Here is a 23,122-nt window from a genome sequence, read left to right as displayed (position 1 = left end):
TTACACGCAAATTGTTTGAGTATATCGTGAGGTACTGTATCAGTAGGGTCGTTCGTGAACTCAAAGTATGTCTGAAAGGTCTAAATGAATTGAACAGTTAACTGGCAGGTTAGAATGGCGACAATGTCAAATGTAATAAGCAGATATCATACATAACCAACAAGTGCAATAATCTTGCTATTTCCTCTGTCGATGGTGTAAATGTAGGTGATTCCTTGTCTTGTTTCTGAGCTTTTTCTATCATGGTATTAATATATATCATCAATTGATTGAATGCATGCTGTCTGTAGGCGTCTACTTACTTGGAGGTGAATTGGTTGGACTTATATTATTGTTATTATTGTTATTATTGCTATTGTTTTTATTATTATTATTATTGTCCATCGTTGCTCAGTTATTGGTCGAGGGGAAGGGGAAGTCCACTCCCGACCAACGTTTGAACAGCCTAGTGCACGTACTTGATTGACAACTATGAGGGAGAAACACCGCTATCAATTAGAACGGAACAAGGATGATAGATTAATAATTCTAATATTAATATTACAGTGAAGAGTAGTAGTAGTAGTTTAGTATTTAATTAATGTTGGTCAATGAAGATCATGATGTGTCTGTGCAATTGAAAAAAATAGCCAAACAAATCTGGGCAACCTAAAGATGAAGTTCGAGAATAACTCCGCGTAACTTTATTGATTCTCAGGAGTAGGGCCCCCTTGGGAATTTATTGATAATAATTAATTAATGTTGATTCTGTTATAACAATCGGTCAATCAATGAGATGATCTTGAGGTAGCCATTATTTAGTGCATTGACACGAATTGATCGGAGCATGCGATTCATGTCCAACTTGACCTCGGATTGTTTGAAGGGTGATGGCTCACCACCATTGACATCACCTTCAAACAGATAAGTGAGCACCTCATGATGGTTCTCAGCTGCGGCCAAATAAATATAATTCAGCGATGGAAGATGTCTCTTAAGCTGTACCGGTGTCGTGCAACGCTGGTACACTAGACGAATAATGTCCGACTTTCCATACTTGCAGGCCCAGTCCACCAGAGATGACACGGTATTGTCCTTGGGGTTATCGACTGTGATGTAGCCCTTGTCAAAGAGATGTGTGAGAATCGATATGTTACACGATGGCAAAGTGAAGAGCTCGCTGATCTTATGTTTGTATCCCCTCTTGTTGGCTGTGGCTGAAACTTTCATGGCCACCTGGATCAGATATTCCATTGACTCAATGTCGCCACGTTCGATACAAGAGTCGATAATCTCCTTCATGCTGTAAGTGCTTATCTTGTGCACTGCGCTATTGGGATCACCTGTTTCAAAGGTTGACATCTTCTCCACGATGAACTTGATGATTGTGAGTGAACCATTGCTCGTTGCAGCCAACAACAAAGAGCATAGGGTTGATGACGACTGCCCTGGTCCACCATCCATTTTGTTGACCAACTCGATGAAAACGTCCTCTGTCACCTTGCTATCGGGAAGGCCTATCTGCTTTATCAAAAGGCACATGTGAGTAGAGGTGAGACTGGACTTTGGTTTGTGCTCCAAGATCCTACTGATCATGTCCACATCTCCGATCTTTGCCGCTTGTTCAAGAGCCTCTCGATAGTTCGTCTTGATTGGAGTTGTTTCTGGAAGTGTTCCCATCAACATGTTGATCACCTCCTTGTTTCCCGAGGCAATGGCATTGCCAAGCACACCGTTAAACCTGCACTTGAGATTGGGATGTGCCAACATTCGATCGATCAACTCAATCGACAAGATGCGCTCATGAACAACATCGATGTAGCGAGTGTCTTTTGCACAGCGCTCGGGATTGGACGAAAGGATGTTGAGGATGAAGTTGGCCATATCCAGGTGTCCATTGGACAAAACATCCGTGATCGCGTCAATTGCATGTGACGAGTCGCTAGGACCATAAGAGAGAATGATTGCGTGTAACCTCTCAGCAACGGCAAGATGTCCATTCATGGCCGCCGAGAGGAAAGGCTGACGCAGTCCAATACCCGGTTCATTGGAGTTGTCCTCGGTAGCCGTATATGTCTGTTGTGGGATGACCTTGAGTAGCATCTCCAGGTACTCAAGACGTCCTTGCTCGCAACAATGATCAATAAGCTCCTCTGCAGTCACACACATCGACCTTTCGGGATTATCCAATATTTGTTGAATGAGGTTGCCGTCGACAACCAGATGTTTGACGATGGGTGTGATACCAAGCTCGATGGCCTTTAGCAGCAGACGTACCTGACCCTTTGGAGCAAAGAGCGAGTGTTGCATCATCAGTTGAAGCATCTCCAATGACCATGGTTTCTCCTTAAGCCAGGACCGTTCAAGGCTTTCAATATAGGAATTTCTGCCTTTGAATTGTTTGAATATGGTTCCGCTCTCAATCAGTTTGCGTATGAATGATGGGTGTTTGACCAGTGACAGGTTGGACTTGCTGATATCAAGTTGGGCGGTCTGGCATGTGATCTTGACAAATTCATCAAACATCCTCTCCCACTCTGGACTGGTGCAGCTCGACGCGTTCCAAACAAAGTATGAAGTGAGTAGATCGGGCTTGAGCGACATGTATGGGTTGGCCATTAGGACATTCACTGCGCGCGGGTCGCACTTGGCCATCGCTTCCTCCAACAGAGAATCGTTCATATAGGCGATGTTGGCAAAGTTGGATGCGGAGTATGCTTTGATGAACCATTCTGTCGCACCGTAAAGGATGTAGTCATTCAGACAATGTTTGTTGAGCAAATCTTTACCCTTGATATGTTCATCCTCCAAGCCCAATGACTTGAAGATATATCCAATCTGGTCCATCACTCGCATACCCAACTTCTTATCATTGAATACCAAGTGGAACGCTTTCTCCATCTTTGGCGAAGCATGTTGGGCATTAGTTGTTGTTGTTAGCTTGTACTCTACTCGCCTGTTTGATTGATTGAATGAAATGAATCAGGTAATGTTAGTGATCAATTGATTGATTGGTTGATTGTTGATTGGATGTAGGTTTTACATTTGAGTTGACAGATGTTGGTCTGGTGTGATCCTCTTGATATAATCACTGCACAAGTTGATCACTCTGTGTGTGGCGTGATCATAGGTGTGATGCTGGATGGAGTAAAGCGACCTCAAACGATCCAGACTGGGCATGCTGGTAAATAACGATGAGTTGAAGTAGAACTCAAGCGAGTCACATGCATCATACTCGCCACACACCAGGAGTATTCCCAGTGTTGGTCTCACCAATGGCTTGTTCTCCTCTGTTTCAAAGCGTTGTTGGAGTATGCGAACCAGGTTGGGCTTGTTCTTCGTAAAAGCCTGGTCAATGAGCTCGGCCATGACAGTATCTTTCATAAACTGCTCGGTTGTGAACAGACCGATCACATACTCAAACACCTCCACTCTGTTGTTGCACACCGCCCACTCACAGATTTCAATGTTGCTCTTGATATGGTCCATGTTGTCCAGCAAGAAGATCACATCCTCCAATGGTGCATTGGCGATATAACTGAACATTGCTTTCTTGAGGGAATGCTCGGCTTCAATATCTTTCTTGTCCAGGCATTCGAAGAGGAGAGTCATGGTCTCGCGGCACTTCTTCTTCATTGCCTTCAAAAGATTAGAGGCTTCGTAATCTGTGTTGAACTTGGTGTGCAGCAGCTGCATCATCTTTGAAGAGAAGCCGGCCGCGGTATTCATGGCGCTGTAGAGTGAGCTGGTTGACTTGTGTTGGCAATTGTTGATGAACTCGCACACAATGTCGGCGTTGATGTTGCTGCCAGTCTTGCCCACAGCTTTCACCATGTTCAAGATTGATGTGCCACGGAACTTCAACGGTGTGGCACGCGGACTGGATATGAACCTTGCCATTGACTCGGACATCTTCAGGCAATCCTTTTTTTCCAGCACATCCAACTTGTCAAAGAGCGACTCGAGCGACACGATGTCATCGTTGCGAAGTGCAGCCAAGGGTGTTGGGCGAAGCTTGGCCAACTCCATTGAGCCACCGGCTGGTGGCGCCTCCAAGAGGTCGCGGAGCTTATCCTCACACCTAGTCGTGATATTCTCATTGCCTACATGATGTTTGAACAGATGCTTGATGAATGCCTCTTGACCACGGTCGGCTGCCTCGTCAATGATCTCGCTGATGTTCTTCTTTTTGAGATACTTGATGCCAACTGCTGACTTGGCGAACGCTTGGAAGATGGTGACATTTCCTATCTTGGCACATCTCATGAGACACTTCTCAAGAATCTGATAATCCATGATATCATCATCTTCTTCTTTGTCTCCTTCCTTCTCATCTCCCTGTTTGCGTACCACCTGGGGAATGTTGTCAAGGATGTATTGGACACTGTCCAACATGTTACACTTTGCCGAGTGCTTCAGTGCCGACAGCCAGAGGTTGGTCAAACTGTAAAGACAGTTGAACTCCTCGTGAAGCATCTTGAGCATGCTCACATCGACACCACGTCGAGTGAACTTGACTTGGTCGAGACAATTGTTGTATTCTTCCAGATTAATGGTGCCACCATAGTGTTGAAGCATCAGACGCACAAACTGCACGTTTCCAGTGTCCACCGACGATGGTATGCAATTGATTGGTAACCAGAGGTCGGGAACGTCAGCGAGGTAGCCCTGGAGCATGTCGATGTTGGCATGTTTGGTGATCAGATTGGGGAAATACTTGGGATCGTAGTACATGTTCGGATGGCGTCTAAGATGATTGAAGGCCACCGTGTTGTTGTAGTGTGCGGCGTATGTCAACAGACTGACGTTGGGTGGGTAGATGGAGGCAACTCTGTCAAACTCCTTAATGAACGTTTCGGTGACGTTGAACTGCAGTAGTTCAAGAAGGTTACCCTTGAACAACTCGGCACCCTTCATCACTTCGATGATTCGTAGGACTCCATCAACATCATCGGTCGGTGGTGGTGATGTCACACGAGGCGTTGGTATGCTCAACCACTTAATATGCATGGCATGAACATGACCAAAGATAAGTTTACACAACAAGTGATTGTGGAACACTTCATTAATACAACTTGTGTCCCTCATTGTTTGATTGTTTCAATGTTATCTCTATTATCTATCTATGATGATATATATGTATATTGAAGTAATAGTAAATCAAGAGGCAGAACACGTGACATTATTGTTTATTGTGACACCTGTCTACAGAAACTGTAAATGAGGCAAACAATGATGAGGGAAACCTCCTGAACTTTCAAAGTGTTTGTTGATGATCATCAATATCCAAACAAATAAGTAATATAATTATATTGTATCATTGAATGAAAGTGATACATCATGAACAATGAATAAGCATCTGTTAAACTTGGACGTACAGTTCTCACTTCCAAGTAGTGTCGTCACCCTTCACTCTGGTATAAAGACGCATCTAGATCATTCATATTCATCAATCACAGTCAATCAATCAACATATCCAGACCCAAAGTATTCCTAAACATTTATCAACTACATTTCCACCATTATTCTCACCAAAGTTGATCAAGAACCGCTCCACCTTTTGATTCATTTCCATCAATATTGAAGCGTCTTTGAATTGTTTGCCAACTCAACTCTTATCTCTATCTGTAGTGTTACACCAAACAAGTCAACATTTAAAAGATGTCATCAACTGAACAAAGTGTTTTCTTCCAGGTCTTGACCAACCGAACACTAGTTCGAACCATCTTATCTAAATATCAACGTACTGTTAATATCGCCTCAATGTACAAATGGGGACGAAACATTGATCTATCATCTATTGACTTTCTATGCCAGACTAAATATCATCACTGGACCGATATTCAAGACATTCTTATGGCCGGTCACATTGGTTTGATACACGATCGTCTCAAACACAACCTATATCTATCTGCATCAGTCTGCAGTATGTCTGCGATATGTGGACTGACCATTGACAATAACACATTCGATAAGATATACACGTTATCAATGCTACTTTCGAGATCAAGAAGCATTGTGTATTGCTGTCAAAGGAGACAACTTCCATATCGTTCAAACACTGTTACTGCAGACCAAGCCAATACAATTCAAGTATGAGAATAAGGTACTCTGGCATGCAGTGCAAAACAAGAAGTTTATAATGTTAAAGTACTTGATTGATACTGGATTCTTCAATGTTGGTTACCTGTTGGAGGAATCAGAGAGTGTGGCCAACTACCTATATTCTACACGCTCATCTTCCACCATCAACTTTGTACTGGATGAGAATAACTTCCCCAAGCAACTTGTGAATAGGATCAAGGCCTGTGCAACTAAGTCTGAATCACCAACCAACATTCTTATGACTGGTGATACAACACTCATTGATCTGTTGATTGGAAGAACTACAGATCTATCTCACATTGCTGATTCCAAATTCGACATACTTCCAAATGCAACACCAACTCAACAACTGGAACACATTGAAAGGTTGAAGAATCACAAGCTTCTGCAAGTTGATACACCAAGAACACAGGAACTATCACAGCTTGAACAATCATTGGGAATATCAACTACAAGAGCAAATGTAATACTATCATCACATATTGAGAAGGAGTTGATCGACATTGGAGATGAGTCCAGGATGATCTTTGCCAAACTGGCAGCACGACAAATGTGCAAGGACTATGTCAAGCAGACCTACATTAAGACAGGTGATTGCCTTCTCATACCATATCTTAACGAACTGTGGGGATACGATTCAAACCTACTCAACATCATTGTGAAGCATGGAACTGTCACTCAGGCAAAGGTACAGGTTGGCTACTGGATTGAATATCTTCCAAGGAACAATCTCTCTAGATTCCCAAGCTCACCTTGCAACGGTCAATTGTTTGACTTCTTTGCGAAATGTGATAATCACTCCAATGGACTACAGGTGGTCCGCTATCTCAATGATAAGAGCTTCATATCGACCCGCTTCGATGATGGTTCCAATACACCTTTATTCCTTGGTGACATGGACTGCATCAACTTCCTCTTGTCAAAGAACAATAGAATATTCCCGTGGCTCACACACCTCAATATTGTTGACCTCGACCTATGCATCTACGTTCTTCAAACACAATGCAGCTACATCAGTGATCAGTGGGCTTACCTGGTTGCATTGGCTGCTGTTTCAATTCGCGACATACCATTGATCCACAGATTGATCAGTCTGCGACCTGGCATATTCAAAAAGTCTGGACTGCTGATGTTGGCATATTCCTTGGGCGGCGATTTATCACCAAGGTTGGAGAAGTCCTTGGCAAAAATATCATCTTTATTCCACTGGAGGAGGATTGGTGATTTTAGCAACATTGATGTGTTTGAAGGTGCCTACAAACATCTGACCTCTGGCGCAGATCGTGATGAGCTCCTACTGAATATGATTGAGAGAGCCGTCTATCTCAATAGAATTGAGTACCTCAAACATTGCTACAAACAACATAGAGACATCCCCAATCGGTACTCTTTGAAAAAGACTGCTGTTGACCTTGGCAACACTCCAATGTTTGAGTTCCTTCATTCAATATGTCCAATCTATTCAGGACATGGACAGTTGGAGGAACTGGTTGGAATAGCAGTTAATAGAGGACATATCTCAATGTTGGGTAGTATACTCAATGGACTGGATAAGAGACAACGTACAACTTTATTACAAAGTACTATAACAACATTAAGTAGACAAGTTATTGATAGTTCAGACACCTATATGTTGGAGTACTTGGTGGATATTGGTGCAAAATTGGACATCAAAGGAATACAATCAAACAAAACATACCAAACAAACAAGACGATCCAATCAATCATTGCCTGCTACAGACAATCAATCAAAGTCAAAGGAAACAAATGATGATAATGTTATTAAACAAGTATTTATCCATGGCTCACAACTTGTTGTAGACATGTCGTATTTATTACAAAGAGAGTTAGTTGTTATTGGATGGTAGGTAGTGACTGACCGTCAACTACCACTTAGCACGGTCATCCGCCAACAACTTATTTGAGCAACTCACGAACGATACATCCGATTGAAACCAAGAAGGTCAATCCAAGGATGATGGAAGAGACGATTGCCTGCCAGATGTAGAGAGTGTATCCATCGTCATTGTTGTAGGATGATGAGTCACCGTTGTAGGAGAGCTGAAGACAGGCCCAGCCAGAGTCCTCGCCAACGTACACAGACTGATCAGTGGTCTTGCAGCTCATGAAGCTCTCAACATACATGGAGACAGTGGCCAATGAGTTTGTTGGGAAGGCGGCGAACATTGGTCTATGTTGTTGGTGGGGAATGAAGGTTAGAATCTTAATGTTGAAGGTCGTTAGGATGAATGAATGAACACTTACTCTCTTGGGGTATGGAAGATACCACCCTCGATATCAATGGGATTGTTATAGTACAAATCAATTCCTTGATTATAGGTACCATGATTGTTCATAAACTGAGAGCCAACAAGACCAAGAGAGGCACCAGAGTAGGAATATGTCGAGATGTACTGGAGGATTGAGGAGGTAGTGTTAGGATGAGTACGAATGAACTGGATGAATGGATCGCGAAGACATCACTTACAATGGTACCCATATCACCATGGTTGTTTGTAAAGTTACAGCTCTGGAATGAAACGCTGCCTGAGGTTGTGGAGTAGACAGCGGACCCACTGGAGGCTGTGTTATTGGAGAATACATTGTTCTTAAAGATGTAGTTGACGTTGAAGGATGAAGAGCCAATGTAGACTGCACCACCATAGCCTGGTCCCATGTTTGGACTGTTGGAGTGGAACACACAGTTATCTACCTCGACCTTGGCGAGTGAGCCCATTTCGTCCAACTTGAATGCTGCGCCAATGTTGTTGACGAACTTGGAGTTGCTGAGATGCAACGAACCAAAGTTGTTGCCATCGAAACGAAGAGAGGTACCGGTGTTGTCAGTGAAGCTGGAGTGATCGACAACTGCTTTCTCGGATCTCAGTGAGACGACAGCTAGAAAATAAAGTGTAAGGAAGGCAGGACTAATCTGTGTGAATGAATAGGAAATACATACGGTTGGATAATGCAGTCGAGTTGGTCACGGAGGATCTTCTCATCACAACATTAAAGTTCTTAACATTGAGACAGGAGTAGGGACTGTAGTAGTAGTAGCCTGAAGAGGTCCTGTTGCAGTTTGTGATGGTAGAGTTGATAAAGGTGAAATTAGAGGTGCCAATGGTAGCCTGTGGGTCGGCCTGGACCCTGATCATATCCTTCTCAGTGGATCCAACATTATCCACAATGATCAGACCAAGGAGGGAGACATTGATCGGATTGGTGTATTGAGCCAAATCAATGTTGATGAAGGATTGCTATTATATATATATATATATATTTATATTGATTAGTTTATGACACCAACGTTGTCTCAAACACATTGTTGATAAATTAATACTTACAACATTAATATTCAAAACTGGACGGTCAGATGGGTCCACAGCAGAGATCTCAAGAGAGGGCATCACACTCTTGAAGTTTGAGATGATTGTCTCTTCAGAATAGACGCCAGGCTGTACCTTGATGTAAACTGCGTTGGTCAGTGTTCTTCTGAGTGGACCAACCATCAATGTCCAGCAATCAGATACACTTGGACATATGTTATTGGTTATGTTGGATGTTGCTGTCTGACAGTTTGTCACTGTGTTTGAGACATAACAAGTATTGTTGTTATTGTAAATGTTGTTATTATCTTGAGCAGAAACGACTGCCAACACAATGGTCAGCGATAATGCCAACCATGTTAAAGTTGAACTTAATCTCATTATTATTAATATATATATATATTATATAATATTCTAACTGTATTTGTACGAATTATTACACACAATAATAAAGAGGATTGTGTTTATTAGTTCCAAAAGCTCTCAAAGTTGCTAAAATTGCGAGCCAGCACAGCAAGTCCTCAGAACCTAAGAAAAGGTCTATCACCCCATTTTTCAGCTTTGTCGAGTCATTTGAGATAATAAGTTATTATCTGTTCACTCTGAACAACAAGAAAGAATGAACGAATTAGTGAACGTCATCTTATTATTATTCTATTTAATTATCTATTAGATATATATATTGTTGATACTAATCATTATACATACAAATTTTACCATGACATTTGTCATCTCTTTGGAAAAGGTGGGAACAGAACGTTACGTTAATATGCAATTTGTCGCCATTTCATAAAATTTGTTGTGGCTCTCATGGTCTGAGTTTTGTTTGCCTTAAGATAGATATTGCAAGTCTACAGATACAATGAGCACAAGCACAACAATCCCATTGAACATCATCACCAAGATATTCTCGAATGTGTCTGAAAAATTGGACATGATATGCTTGGGAATGACATGTAAGAAACTCTTCTCAGTGCTTCTCAACACATCAACGTTTAGAATGGGGAACACACTCGTGAAGGATGTCACAAGCTGCGATACAATTCGATATCAAAAATATGTTAGGGAGCTCATGTTCCACCCAAAATTCAATCAGGATATCACGGCACTGTCGATAACAACGATCAAAACGCTCACATTTGGCAAATGGTTCAATCAACCTATTACTTCAAGTACATTCCCAACATCTCTAATATCACTAACCTTTGGTGAATCATTCAATCAACCGATTCCGCCTGGTTCGCTTCCGTCATCAATCACCTCTCTGACTTTTGGTTATAAGTTTAGACAAGAAGTTTTCGTGGGATCATTACCATGTTCTCTCACATCTTTGACGTTTTATGGTTCTTACCCTATGGACAAGTTGGTTAAAGCTGGCGGTTTCCCACCATCACTTATCAAGTTGGAGGGTGACATATGTCACACAATTAGCCCAGGATCTTTCCCAATGTCGCTCCAATCATTGCGGATAAATAACACCTTTAACGAAACATTGACCACTCGAATTCTCCCACCCTCCCTCACGAGCTTGACATTAGGAGACGCATTCAACAAACCAATTGATCCAGGTGCATTGGGATCAACACTTACTTCGCTTACCTTCTTTTGTCATTTCAACCAACGAATCATCCCTGAAATGTTGCCTCAGTCGCTCCAAATACTTGAATTTGGTTCCTGGTTTAACAACATCATTGATGGCGGAGCACTACCACCTTCGCTGACTACACTAAAGTTTGGCTCTCGATTTAACAGATTACTCTTACCTGGAGTCTTGCCATATTCACTCATTAATTTGTCCTTCGACTCAAACTTTAATCAACCGCTCAACAATGCACTTCCCTCATCCCTACAAACCTTGACATTTGGAGTATCATTCCGACAGAGTCTTGTGAATATATTACCCCCATCAATTACGTCGATAACATTATATGACTCTGATGGTTACAGTTGTGAAGACTTCTCTTCTCTCCCAATCACTCTCAGATCATTGACATTCACGTATCAATACAGGAGAATAATCAGTCCTGGTACATTGCCGCCAGCACTTCTCTCATTCAATGGCCTCGACTCTGTCCAAGACATTACACCCGGTCTTCTTCCAGCCACATTGACATCATTGATGCTCGGACCAAGTACCAAACTTGTGGACATATCTGACCTCCACAAACTCCAGTATTTGACGATACCCACTCTTGAACAACTGCAGAGTTTCCCATCTTTACATTCGCTCAGCATCACTGTGGACACGCGATATCGCTCAGTTGATGACATTCCCCCATCATCACTCCACATGGACTCACTGACAATCTACATTCCTATGAATAGATCAAGACAGGCTATAGCCTTTGTAAAGGCTCTCACAAAACTAGTTCCCAACGTCATTAACTACAATGTGGTTGTGGACAGGAATGGTGTGTATTCCTACCGCAAGATCGACAAAAACACAGGCGTTGTCCTCCACCGCCACAAAGTGGATGATTGCTCTTCGTTCAACACTATAATGTTTCAGCGCCTCCTAGATAATCGATAATCGATACTTACCTACTCGGTCAAGTCGGCAGGCTTCAAACTCTATCGCTGCCAACCACACACAACCCTCCTTCTTCTCTCTCTAAAGCTTGGCTACACCATTCATATAATAATAATGACAAGTGTCCAATTGTAAATCACTGATCACATTGTTTGCAGCACAATTACAATGCCAATGACTACATTGGTGATTGGTTTCGTATCCAATGAACTCTTTTAACCAATGATTAATCCATTAAATAATGGACTGGTTAACATATCCATTTATAAACTATACAACAAGTGTGTAAATCTTAATATTATTACAATTATTAATACAAATAATGAAGCTGTCAAATATTATTGCAGCCACTGTTCTGTTGTGCCTGGCATTGCTTACAGGTCAATCAAAGAGTACTCTAACATTTGACCATTGTGAATACCTTCACAATAGTCTGTTTTTCTACAAGTACAATCGAGCTGGAAAATTACCAGACAATGATGTACCATGGCGTGGAGACAAATGTCTCAAGGATGGTGGTCCAGATGGTCATCTGTCTGGCGGTTACTTTGATGCAGGTGATCATGTCAAGGTATGTACTGTAAATCAATTAGATAGATATCGATCACTAATTTAAAAACAGTTTGGATTCCCTTTAGCATCATCTCTCACCATGTTGTCTTGGGCATTCATTCAATATGAGCCAAATTTTGAGAAGTGTCTTCAGACTAGTTTGTTTTTGGATACTATCAAGTATGGTACGGATTGGTTGATTGCTGCTCATGAGTCCGAGAATAAGTTGGCAGTTCAAGTTGGTGAACCGAATGCTGATCATTCATATTGGGGTCCACCTGAGAATATGACTATGGATCGTCCTACCTACTACCTGGATACATCAAAGCCTGGAACGGAGGTGGCTATGGAGGCGGCCGCTGCCCTAGCCGCAGCATCCATTGCATTCAAATCCCATGACCCAGCCTACACTCCTGCTCACTCATGCCAAACAACTTCATACCTTTGGTGATACCTATCGTGCCACCTACTCTGACAATGTGCCAGGTGTGTCAACATTCTACAAGTCATGGTCTGGCTACAAGGATGAGATTGTCTGGGCCTCCATATGGCTCCACAAGGCTACAGGTGACAAGACATATCTGGACAAGGCTGAAAAGGACTATGTTGACTTTGAGATTGCCAAACTCAATTTCCAGAACTCGCATGACTGGGATTGCAAGTCACCTGGTGCTGCCTTGCTCCTTTCCAAATTGTCGGACAACTCTATCTATGTTAAGGATCTAGAGGCATACCTAGAGTGGTGGCTACCGAACTCTCAAGGTGGAGGTGTACCATATACACCTGGTGGCCTGGCATTGATCAGACAATGGGGTCCATGTAGGTACTCGGCCACAACAGCATTCCTAATGTCAATATATGGAAAGGGAGAGGACAAGTATGTCCAATTCACCAAGAATCAAATGGCCTACATACTTGGTGATAATCCAAAACAACAGTCATTCGTCATTGGTTTGGGTCCAAACTTTCCAATTAACGCACATCATCGTGCTTCCCATCACTCAACGACCAACAACATACAGGATCCAACAAACAACGTCTATCTGCTCAAGGGTGCTTTGGTGGGTGGACCATCACAAGATGATTCCTACAAAGATTACAGGACAGACTACATCAGAAATGAAGTTGCTCTGGACTACAATGCTGGATTCGTAGGTGCTCTGGCATACATGGCTGGTACTCAATGAACAACAACAAAGTAGTAAACAATCAAAGGCACATTGGTCAACTTGAATTAACGGTTCATGTCATTTATTGTTTGTTTGTTTGTTTGAAAGGGACTGGTCGGTACAGCGGACTACACAGAAGCCGAAGAGTCTGGTGGAGGATGGTGGATGGATGGTTGGAGATTGTGTTGGACTTGTTATATGTACAATAAATAATCATGGATAGGGGATGGGAGGCCACTGGACCATCATTTGGGATTATGATCCACAAACTACACATCCTTCCTCACGGCGACAGACCATGTTCTCATAGTCCTCCTCTTGTTGCTGGGTCGACTGGGCATTGAAACGCAGTGGACTTGTTATTACAGTTGGACTGGTTGCTTGAACGCCAACACGTGTTGGTGTTTTGGTGGGTGTCTTGAGCACCTGAGCCTCGGCCTCTTCAGTGGTGGCCTGTGCCTCCTTCTGCTTGGCCAACATCTGTTGGTCCACGGTGAACTGGATGGCATCTGCGGCGGCTCTAGTCCTCAGATAGTACATGCCGGTCTTTAGGCCCTTGTTCCAGGCATAGAAGTGCATCGAGGTGAGCTTGGCAAAGTTGGGCTCGGCGATGAACACGTTGAAACTCTGGCTCTGATCGATGAATGCGCCACGGTCGGCGGCCATGTCGATGAGCACACGCTGACGGATCTCCCACACAGTCTTGTATAGGTCTTTCAGATCGTCGGGAATGATCGAGATGTTCTGGATGGAGCCGCGGTTGGCGATGATCTCGTTCTTGATCTCTGGTGTCCAGAGGCCCAACTCCATAAGATCCTGCAGCAGTTGCTTGTTGACCACGGTGAACTCTCCGGCAAGGACACGACGACTGTAGATGTTACTGGTGTATGGCTCAAACGCCTCGTTGTTGCCGAGGATCTGGGAGGTGGATGCAGTGGGCATTGGGGCAATCAACAGACTGTTGCGAAGTCCTGTTGACACGATCGTCTTCTTTAGGCCATTCCAGTCCCAGCGTGCAGTGGGTGTGACGTTCCAAAAGTCGTACTGCAGGATTCCCTTGCTGGCTGGCGAGCCGGGGAACGACTGGTAGGGTCCATGCTCAATGGCCAGCTCGCTCGAGGCGGTCAGTGCGGCAAAGTATATGGTCTCGGCAATCTCCTTGTTGAGTGCGGTGGCGTTGGTCGACTCGAATGGATACCTAAGGGCGATGAATACATCAGCCAGACCCTGGATACCGATGCCAATTGGTCTGTGGCGCATGTTAGATGTGCGAGCCTCGGGCACGGGGTAGTAGTTGCGATCAATGATCTTGTTAAGGTTGCGTGTGATTGTCTTGGTGACCTCAAAGAGACGCTGGTGATCAAACACTAGGTCCTTGGGGTTGGTGGATCCCTCACGCTGACGGATGTACTTGGGCAAGGCGATCGAAGCCAGGTTGCACACGGCCACCTCGTCTGGTGAGGTGTACTGGACGATCTCAGTGCAGAGGTTGCTGCAGCTGATTGTGCCCAAGTTCTGTTGGTTGGACTTGGAGTTGCAGGCATCCTTGTACAGGATGTATGGAGTGCCAGTCTCGATCTGGGCCTCGATGATGGCGAACCAGAGGTCCTGAGCGTTTATGGTTCTGCGCGAGAGACCTGGGGTGGCTTCATACTGGAGATAAAGCTTCCTAAAGTCGTCGCCCCAGCACTCGGCAAGGCCTGGTGCCTCATTTGGACAGAACAAGTTCCACTCGGCGTTGTTCTGCACACGCTCCATGAACAGATCCGACACCCAGAGGGCATAGAACAGGTCACGAGCACGCATCTCCTCCTTGCCGTGGTTCTTGCGAAGGTCAAGGAAGTCAAAGATGTCTGCGTGCCATGGCTCGAGGTAGACGGCGAATGATCCCTTGCGCTTACCACCTCCCTGGTCCACGTAGCGAGCAGTGTCGTTGAACACACGCAACATTGGGACGAGGCCGTTGGATGTACCGTTAGTGCCACGGATGTAGGAGCGGGACGCTCTGATCTTGTGAATGGCCACACCGATGCCTCCGGCCGACTTGGAGATGAGGGCACACTGCTTGAGTGTGTCGTAGATGCCGTCGATCGAGTCCTCCTTCATTTGAACGAGGAAGCAGGACGACATCTGAGGAGTGGGCGTGCCCGAGTTGAACAGGGTGGGGGTGGCATGTGTGAACATACGCTGCGAGAGCAGGTTGTAGGTGTCGATGGCGGCGTTGATGTCTGCACCATGAATGCCAATGGACACTCTCATGAGCATGTGTTGTGGACGCTCGACGATCTCGTCGTTGACCTTGTGCAGGTAGCTTCTCTCCAAGGTCTTGAAGCCAAAGAAGTCGTAGTCAAAGTCACGTCTGTAGTCGATGGTCTTCTCAAGCAGCTCAGAGTTGGCCTTGACGATCTGGTAGAGCTCCTCAGAGACGAGTGGCGCGGGCTGGCCAGTCTTGGGACTGCAGTAGGTGTACTGCTTGGTGACGGTCTCGAGGAAGCTGGTGCTGGTCTGCTTGTGGAGGTTGCTCACAGAGATACGAGCGGCCAGCACACCATAATCTGGATGTCTGGTGGACATGTAGGCGGCGGTCTCTGCAGCCAGGTTGTCCAGCTCAGTTGTCCTCACACCTGGGAACACGCCACTGGCCACTTTTTGTGTGACCTCTGAAGGGTCAACATTATTAATCTTTGGCTCAAGGTCACACAAATATTGTAGTCTTGATGTGATCTTGTCGTATTGTACCTAAAGTATATATTGTTATAATTAATTAGTTATGTGGGTAACAAATAATTGATATTATTCAGATGGATGATACAAACATTAGCCTTTGTGCCATCTCTTTTGATGACAAACATCTTGTTGCTTGGTGTTGTCTGTTGGTCTTTTGGTGTAATCGACACTCTAGACATTGTTGTTTTTGTTGTTGTTATAGGCTGTTTGGAATTCATATTTGAATTGGTTGGATTGGATTGGATGATGATGTCGTTAATATATATTTATGTGTTTGTTTGTTTCCAATGTTCACCACATTTATGTCTTCCAAGAAATGATCACACAAACGATGATGATCAAACTCTAGCAATCATAATGTGATATAATATATCATCGAGATATATTGATGAAATGAGTATTATTATGTACTTACATCAACTAGTTTGCACTGCTGAGTATGAACAATGAGTCTTTTAAATTTGATGCTTGTTGTTGATGTATATAGAGTTTGATAGATATGTTTGCTTTACTAGTATGTATGGTAGAGTAGATAGAATAGATAGATAGGATGAATGATTACTACTGCTGTGTCAAGTGAGTGATCACACTAGATTACCAACAGCCCGATCATAAAGTTGAGTGAAGAAATTCAAATAGAGCGCCAAAATTTAAATAAGTTAAAACACTGTTCTCGAAACAAGATAGAGATTCGTCGCCTAGGCGACCTGTTTGCGACAGTTGACTGATCAACTACTTCATCCTTTTATTGCTCTCAGGGATGACCGCTTCCAAGCTAAAAATATTTAAATAGAGTAAAGTTTGCTTTATAACAAAGTGAGGTCATCATAATATTAATAAACCCAATCCCTTCATTTGTCTGACCATCCCATCTCGATGACGTGTCCTTCCCTCAATGACAATATCTACTCGAGCTTTCTTGTCATTACTACATGTAATAATGCTTACTCTTTTAGTGCTCTCTCTTAAGATATCGAACTTCAAATACAACATTGTGTGTGAATAACTCAGCGGGAGGACGACTACCATTGCGGAGGGGAGCTGTTCCATTGGAATTCCACGACGCAATGTCGTGGCTCTGCCTGTGAACATTCATCTGCCACTCTTCCTCGATTGAATTTACAGGTCGGTGATGTTGATGAACAGGATGTTTGCTCAACACAAAGTGCAAATACTTGAACACCAGAATGTTTGATTATTTCATCAACTCAAATAAGTCAACTTTCAAACACACCAACAACAATTCGTTTCTTTGAGAATTATCAAGCGAGTGAAAGTTACACGTAATACTAGAGAGATACAAAGAGATAGAGAATGGAAGATCAAAAGAAGAGGAAACATAATGGTGGAAATAGGAGTAGATATCAAAGACAATATAAAAGAGATGCAAAGAGGAATAGATATGGAGATCAACACGATGATCAAGACTTTGAGAAACAGCCAGATAAGGACTCTTTGCCAACTCCAGTGTGTCCATTGTGTCTGAATGAGAATACTGTTCATTTCAGCTCGGCATTCAAAAAGAACTACTACTCGTGTACTGTGTGCACTCTGGTCTTTGTCCATCAACACTATCACGTCACAGAGGACAAGGAGAAGACACGCTATCAATTCCACAATAACTCCCCACTGGACAAGAAGTACGTCTCATTCCTACAGCCCGCATTCAACAGTCTGTTGCCACTGTTGCCAACTGGTGCTCGTGGTCTCGACTATGGCTGTGGACCTGGACCAGCACTCAGTCTGATGTTTGGCGAGAAGGGACACACGATGGAGAACTACGACCCATACTTTATGCCCAACGACAAGGTGAAGCAAGTTGAGGAGGGCAAGACGATCGAGCCATTCGATTTCGTCACGTGCACAGAGGCCATCGAGCACTTTAGACGACCAAAGGATGACTTGGACAAGTTGCTACTGAAGGGCATGGTCAAAACTGGTGGACATCTGCTCTTTATGACACAATTCCTCAAGAACGATGAGATGTTCGCCACATGGCACTATCCTCGAGACATCACTCATATATGCTTCTTCCGTGGTTCTACATTCCAATGGATTGCCAAACATTATCAATGTGAATTGACATTACTTGATAATGAGAACATTGCAATATTGAAGCCAACTGAATCAACTTTGTCATCATCCTCTTCAACATCAACAACTTCAACATCAACAACATCAACATCAACAACTTCAACAACTTCAACTGACACATCATCAGACAATGCAACCTTGACCACCATCAGCAACCCTATAACAAATGAACAAAAGGATGAATATAAAGCATAAGCATTCAAAATTAGTTAATAATAATTAGACCTAATATTTATAGAATTGAACCGAAAGGATTACCGGTACGTACTAATGCATCGGGGTTCACCCAAGATGGAACAGACACAATGCCAATATTATTTAAACAAACTGAAATGATAAGTAACGTTACTTTTACTTTCCTTTATTGATTTTGATCCTCCAAAAGGAGATGGGAGAACCCAACAACACACCTCAAAAACAAACCACCACAATGTTGCAAACTATCAAGGTAGCTCAAAAGATAATATTGAACAATAATTATATAACACAACATAAAAAACAAAAGTCGCCCCACCTATAAACCATATTACTTGTAGCCAGGCACAACTTGTTGTTTAGCATCAGAATTCAGCATCAACATCATCATCATCAGCATCGATACAGCTCCACCTTAAACACAAGGATTCATCATCTAGAAGGAGCATTTCCAATTAATTGATCAATCAATTAATCAATCAGTTAAATTAGTCACCTCAATCAATTCAATTGAGTCATTACCGTCAATCAATCAATCAAACGATCGAACAACAACCTACGATAGTAGTAATAATAATATAATAATATTTAATCAATCAACTTCAACATCAATAACAATATGAATCCAAGCTCTGGAAGCAAAAAGAATATGATCACTACAAATGCCGTACTACGCAAGGTCAGCAGTCACACTGATCAAATGAATATGATCAGTAACAACAACAACAACAACAACAACAACAACAACATAGTCGGCAGTAATCCATCATCATCAACAAATACACCATCCGATATATCCTTCCTTACCGCGACGGGAAGGCCAACATTCATGAACAACTTGATGCCACGCAAATCATTACCACCTTTCAGTCACCCAGTAGTCAGCATCAATAGCAACAACAGTAGTAGTAGTAGTAGTAGTAGTATTAGTGGCGGTAGCAACAATACGAACCATTCCAACAACAATAGTACAAACATTCATCATAACAATGGTGTGTCAGATGACGGGGAGGACCGGGTGGACATGTTGATGGAGCATCAAATGAAACAGAGTGAACTGATAGAGCAACAGCAGTTAGTCATAGAGAGGCAACATAAACAAATGGTACACGATCAGAAACAACATCGCATTATACAAAATCAGCTGTTAGAGAAACAATTTCAAGATCATCAACATATTCAACAATATCATCAACAACAACAACAACATCAGCAGTTACAACAACAACAACAACAACAACAACAACAACAATCACCACAGCAATCACAACTTGGTAAATCTAAAGATAGGGATATGGACTTGGAGCCTAGTCCCGTACCAGCAAAGAGGAAGAAGAATAGACATTACACCAACCTTAGTGGTCGTGACAAGGAGCCAGCTGATGGTATGTTCAGATGTCAATGATGTTTGTTATATATTGCATACTTACATTACCATACTAGGAACATTGACGCGTTGTATTATAAGTGTAAATGAGAAGGAGTTTGATACTTATGACATTGACAGGGATCTGATGGAGAATGATAGAGAGGGACAGTTGGTGTCAGACGATGACAATCTGATGTTCTATCGCAAGGTGTTGGCCGTGCTGACTGGACTCAAGAGCAAGTCGATCATGAGCAAGGCGCAACGGGACAGATTCGACAAAAGCCTCTACATCCTGCTGGACATTGACTATGAACCACTGCTGGATGAGAAAGGGTCATTTCTGCGACACTCCAAACAGACATCGATCAACGACGAAACGCTGCCACAACAGCCCATTGGAGAATTCGCCAGGTTTCGTCTGGGCTACTGGAACTATGACTTTTACCGTCTGCCTTTGTTCAGGGAGACCATCATCCAGATTATACAGGCCGCTCACAGATTCCAGCTGCCCTCCAGCAAGACGACACAGCCACACAACACCCTGTTTGAAATGAGCAAGATCATCGAGAAGAGTGGATGGCACTGGAGCTTCTCCAAGGCAAGCATTGCACAGATAGATTGTGATTGTATAAACTCGCCGAGCTCTGGTTACTCCAAGCCAAAAACTACGCCGTCATCACCTCTACCTGCACCGGCATCCTCGCCATCAACAAGTTCAGCCGCACCCAAGGAGCCTTCGTCAGTGCGTGTCCCTAATTCACCTTGGTCCAATCTGGTGATAAAGGGTCCATCATTGATGGAGACGATATCACAACACATGGATCAACTACATCCACAGCCACAATCACAACAACAACAACAACATCAACAACAACAACAACCCATTATTATAACTCAGGATTCTCAACAACAACAACCCAAGTTAATCTATGATTCTAAACAACAACAGTTACAACAACAGAAGTTACAGCAACAACAGCATCAACAACAGGATCATCAAAGCCCTGAAGAATCACCTATAACATTGTATCACAAGTCACCACACGCAACCTCCCAACAACCTCAGTCACGTATCCAACCAATCATACAGGAGCTTCCCTCCAATGGACAACCTGCCAGCCCAATTGTACATTCTCTACTCTTACCAAATGGCCCCAATCATGGTGCCGACTCGAACGATAGCTCAAAGATTAGCACAACTCCACCCTCCCCTTACGCACTTCCATCCAACTCCATCTCATTGATTCGCAGGTTCAACGAAATATACCAGAGTCTGGAGGTGGAGAAGAACGCCATCCATGCCCACGTCAACAGCCGCTTTGCCAAGATCAAACAAGAGTTCCAAGAGATACATGACTTCCTCAATCAATTCATGGTGACCTCAATGAAACAACAACAACAACAACAACAACAACAAAATCAACAACAAAATCAGCAACAACAGCAGCGACAACAGCCACAACAACAACAACATAGATCACACGATTTGCACATGGACGAGAGTTAATAAACAGTTAACTTTTACTTTACAGTCCAGCTCAGTTTCTCTTTCCCTTCTTCTTTCCTTTCTTCTTATTCTTTGGCTTGGACTCTTCATTAGGTTTGTTCTCTTCAATCTTTGGTGCTTCCTCTACAGGCTTGGGTGGTTCATCAACCTGTTTGGGTGCCTCCTCTATTGGCTTTGGGGCTTCCTCGACAGGCTTAGCTGATTCCTCTACAGGCTTTGGTGGTTCTTCGACAGTCTTGGGTGGCTCATCAACCTGTTTGGGTGCCTCCTCTATTGGCTTTGGGGCTTCCTCGACAGGCTTAGGTGGTTCATCAACAGGCTTAGGTGGTTCCTCTACAGGCTTGGGAGGTTCATCAACCTGTTTGGGTGGCTCCTCTACAGGCTTGGGTGGCTCCTCTGCATGCTTGGGTGGCTCATCAACAGGCTTAGGTGGTTCCTCAAGAGCTTTATGTGGCTCTTCATGAGGCTTGGGAGGCTCCTCTACTGGTTTTTGTTGGTCCTCTTGCCTTGATGGTTCTACATGAACTGGAGGTTCCTCTACTGGAATCGATGGAGCAATCACAGGTTGGGGAATAGATTGATCTTGACCAGTTGGTATAGCCTGGGATTGTGGTGCTTGTAATCTTGGTTTGATCCAATCAATGATCATCTGTATCACCTGATCCTTATCCTTTTCGTTGAGTACCTCATGGTACATATTCTCCCATAGCTTCAATGTCTTGTCTTGAGACTGACATCGATCAAAGAATGACTGCGATGCCTTGGCAGAGGTGATCATGTCATCTGCACCATGAATCAACAGTAGAGGTAGAGTATAGGTTGGCGCCAGGTTGAGAAGTTGCTCTGCCTTTGGTATCATCCATTTTCCAAGTCCAACCGATACTTTGGCAGTATTGAGTGGATCCTCTTTGTAGAGAGCGACGGCAGCTTCATCTCTGGAGATATGAGTTGGATTTAGACCATTGTCAACAGTAAGGGTACTCCAGAACTTGCTAATGAAGCTACCAACCAAGTACTTGGCATCGGATACCTTGAAGGCAGGCTTAATGAGTGGGGAGGTGATAATACAACCAGTTGGGTCTCTCTCTGATTTCTTGAGAGTATAGTGTAGGGCAAGACAACCACCGAAACTGTGACCCATTATAAAGTGAGGTAGATTAGGATTGGCACTAGCAGCCACCATAGCAACATCCTTCATCGTCTGATCCAAGGATGGAGAGTAAGCACGAGGACCACTACTCTTTCCAAAGCCTCTCTGATCATAAGCATTGACGGCAATGCCATTCTCTGCAAACTTTGAGAACACATGTTCATAACGACCCGAATGTTCACCTAATCCATGTATAAATGTTACTGTTGCCAAAGTAGGACCTGCGGGCTAAAATATAAATAATATTATTAGATGATGATTAGGTTCTCTTGGTATTATAGAACAAAGAATACATACCTTCCATGATCTAGTGAATAACTTGACCTTGTCAGATGCAACAAGATTTCCTTCAATAGATGTCATTATTATTACTATTATTGTTAATGTTATAAATATTTGAAAGAATCAAATGTACATAT

The 23,122-nt window shown here is 43.3% G+C and overlaps 8 protein-coding genes across 8 annotated transcripts; 4 read left to right on the top strand and 4 right to left on the bottom strand.

Annotated features, from left to right (window-relative positions):
- Window positions 1–750: 750 nt before the first annotated feature.
- On the bottom strand, window positions 751–4,989 carry SAMD00019534_077450 (hypothetical protein; the record flags this gene model as incomplete). The annotated part of the gene is made up of 2 exons (XM_012896785.1): window positions 751–2,935; window positions 3,023–4,989. 2 exons carry the CDS (start codon window positions 4,987–4,989, stop codon window positions 751–753), a joined length of 4,152 nt encoding a protein of 1,383 aa, XP_012752239.1.
- A 1,132-nt stretch (window positions 4,990–6,121) lies between these two features.
- Window positions 6,122–7,590, top strand: SAMD00019534_077440 (hypothetical protein; the record flags this gene model as incomplete). Its single annotated transcript, XM_012896784.1, has 2 exons — window positions 6,122–7,422; window positions 7,551–7,590. The coding sequence occupies 2 exons, from the start codon at window positions 6,122–6,124 to the stop codon at window positions 7,588–7,590; spliced, it is 1,341 nt and encodes a 446-aa protein (XP_012752238.1).
- Window positions 7,591–8,004: 414 nt separating this feature from the next.
- SAMD00019534_077430 (hypothetical protein) lies at window positions 8,005–9,791 on the bottom strand (the record flags this gene model as incomplete). The annotated part of the gene is made up of 5 exons (XM_012896783.1): window positions 8,005–8,275; window positions 8,350–8,498; window positions 8,573–8,982; window positions 9,044–9,341; window positions 9,429–9,791. Coding segments are annotated over 5 exons (1,491 nt in total), but the record flags the coding sequence as incomplete, so codon positions are not given.
- Window positions 9,792–10,527: 736 nt separating this feature from the next.
- Window positions 10,528–11,934, top strand: SAMD00019534_077420 (hypothetical protein; the record flags this gene model as incomplete). Its single annotated transcript, XM_012896782.1, has 1 exon — window positions 10,528–11,934. A coding segment is annotated over one exon (1,407 nt), but the record flags the coding sequence as incomplete, so codon positions are not given.
- A 1,982-nt stretch (window positions 11,935–13,916) lies between these two features.
- SAMD00019534_077410 (hypothetical protein) lies at window positions 13,917–16,567 on the bottom strand (the record flags this gene model as incomplete). Its single annotated transcript, XM_012896781.1, has 2 exons — window positions 13,917–16,400; window positions 16,478–16,567. The coding sequence occupies 2 exons, from the start codon at window positions 16,565–16,567 to the stop codon at window positions 13,917–13,919; spliced, it is 2,574 nt and encodes an 857-aa protein (XP_012752235.1).
- A 1,135-nt stretch (window positions 16,568–17,702) lies between these two features.
- On the top strand, window positions 17,703–18,677 carry SAMD00019534_077400 (hypothetical protein; the record flags this gene model as incomplete). The annotated part of the gene is made up of 1 exon (XM_012896780.1): window positions 17,703–18,677. One exon carries the CDS (start codon window positions 17,703–17,705, stop codon window positions 18,675–18,677), a length of 975 nt encoding a protein of 324 aa, XP_012752234.1.
- Window positions 18,678–19,326: 649 nt separating this feature from the next.
- SAMD00019534_077390 (hypothetical protein) lies at window positions 19,327–21,553 on the top strand (the record flags this gene model as incomplete). The annotated part of the gene is made up of 2 exons (XM_012896779.1): window positions 19,327–20,062; window positions 20,121–21,553. The coding sequence occupies 2 exons, from the start codon at window positions 19,327–19,329 to the stop codon at window positions 21,551–21,553; spliced, it is 2,169 nt and encodes a 722-aa protein (XP_012752233.1).
- A 31-nt stretch (window positions 21,554–21,584) lies between these two features.
- On the bottom strand, window positions 21,585–23,066 carry SAMD00019534_077380 (hypothetical protein; the record flags this gene model as incomplete). The annotated part of the gene is made up of 2 exons (XM_012896778.1): window positions 21,585–22,931; window positions 23,001–23,066. The coding sequence occupies 2 exons, from the start codon at window positions 23,064–23,066 to the stop codon at window positions 21,585–21,587; spliced, it is 1,413 nt and encodes a 470-aa protein (XP_012752232.1).
- Between the last annotated feature and the right edge of the window lie 56 nt (window positions 23,067–23,122).

This window comes from Acytostelium subglobosum (genome assembly GCF_000787575.1).
Source record: "Acytostelium subglobosum LB1 DNA, scaffold: scaffold16, whole genome shotgun sequence".
Lineage (NCBI taxonomy): Eukaryota > Evosea > Eumycetozoa > Acytosteliales > Acytosteliaceae > Acytostelium > Acytostelium subglobosum.
The sequence above is the reverse complement of the archived record's forward strand: the minus strand, read 5'-3'. Positions and strand labels throughout refer to the sequence as shown.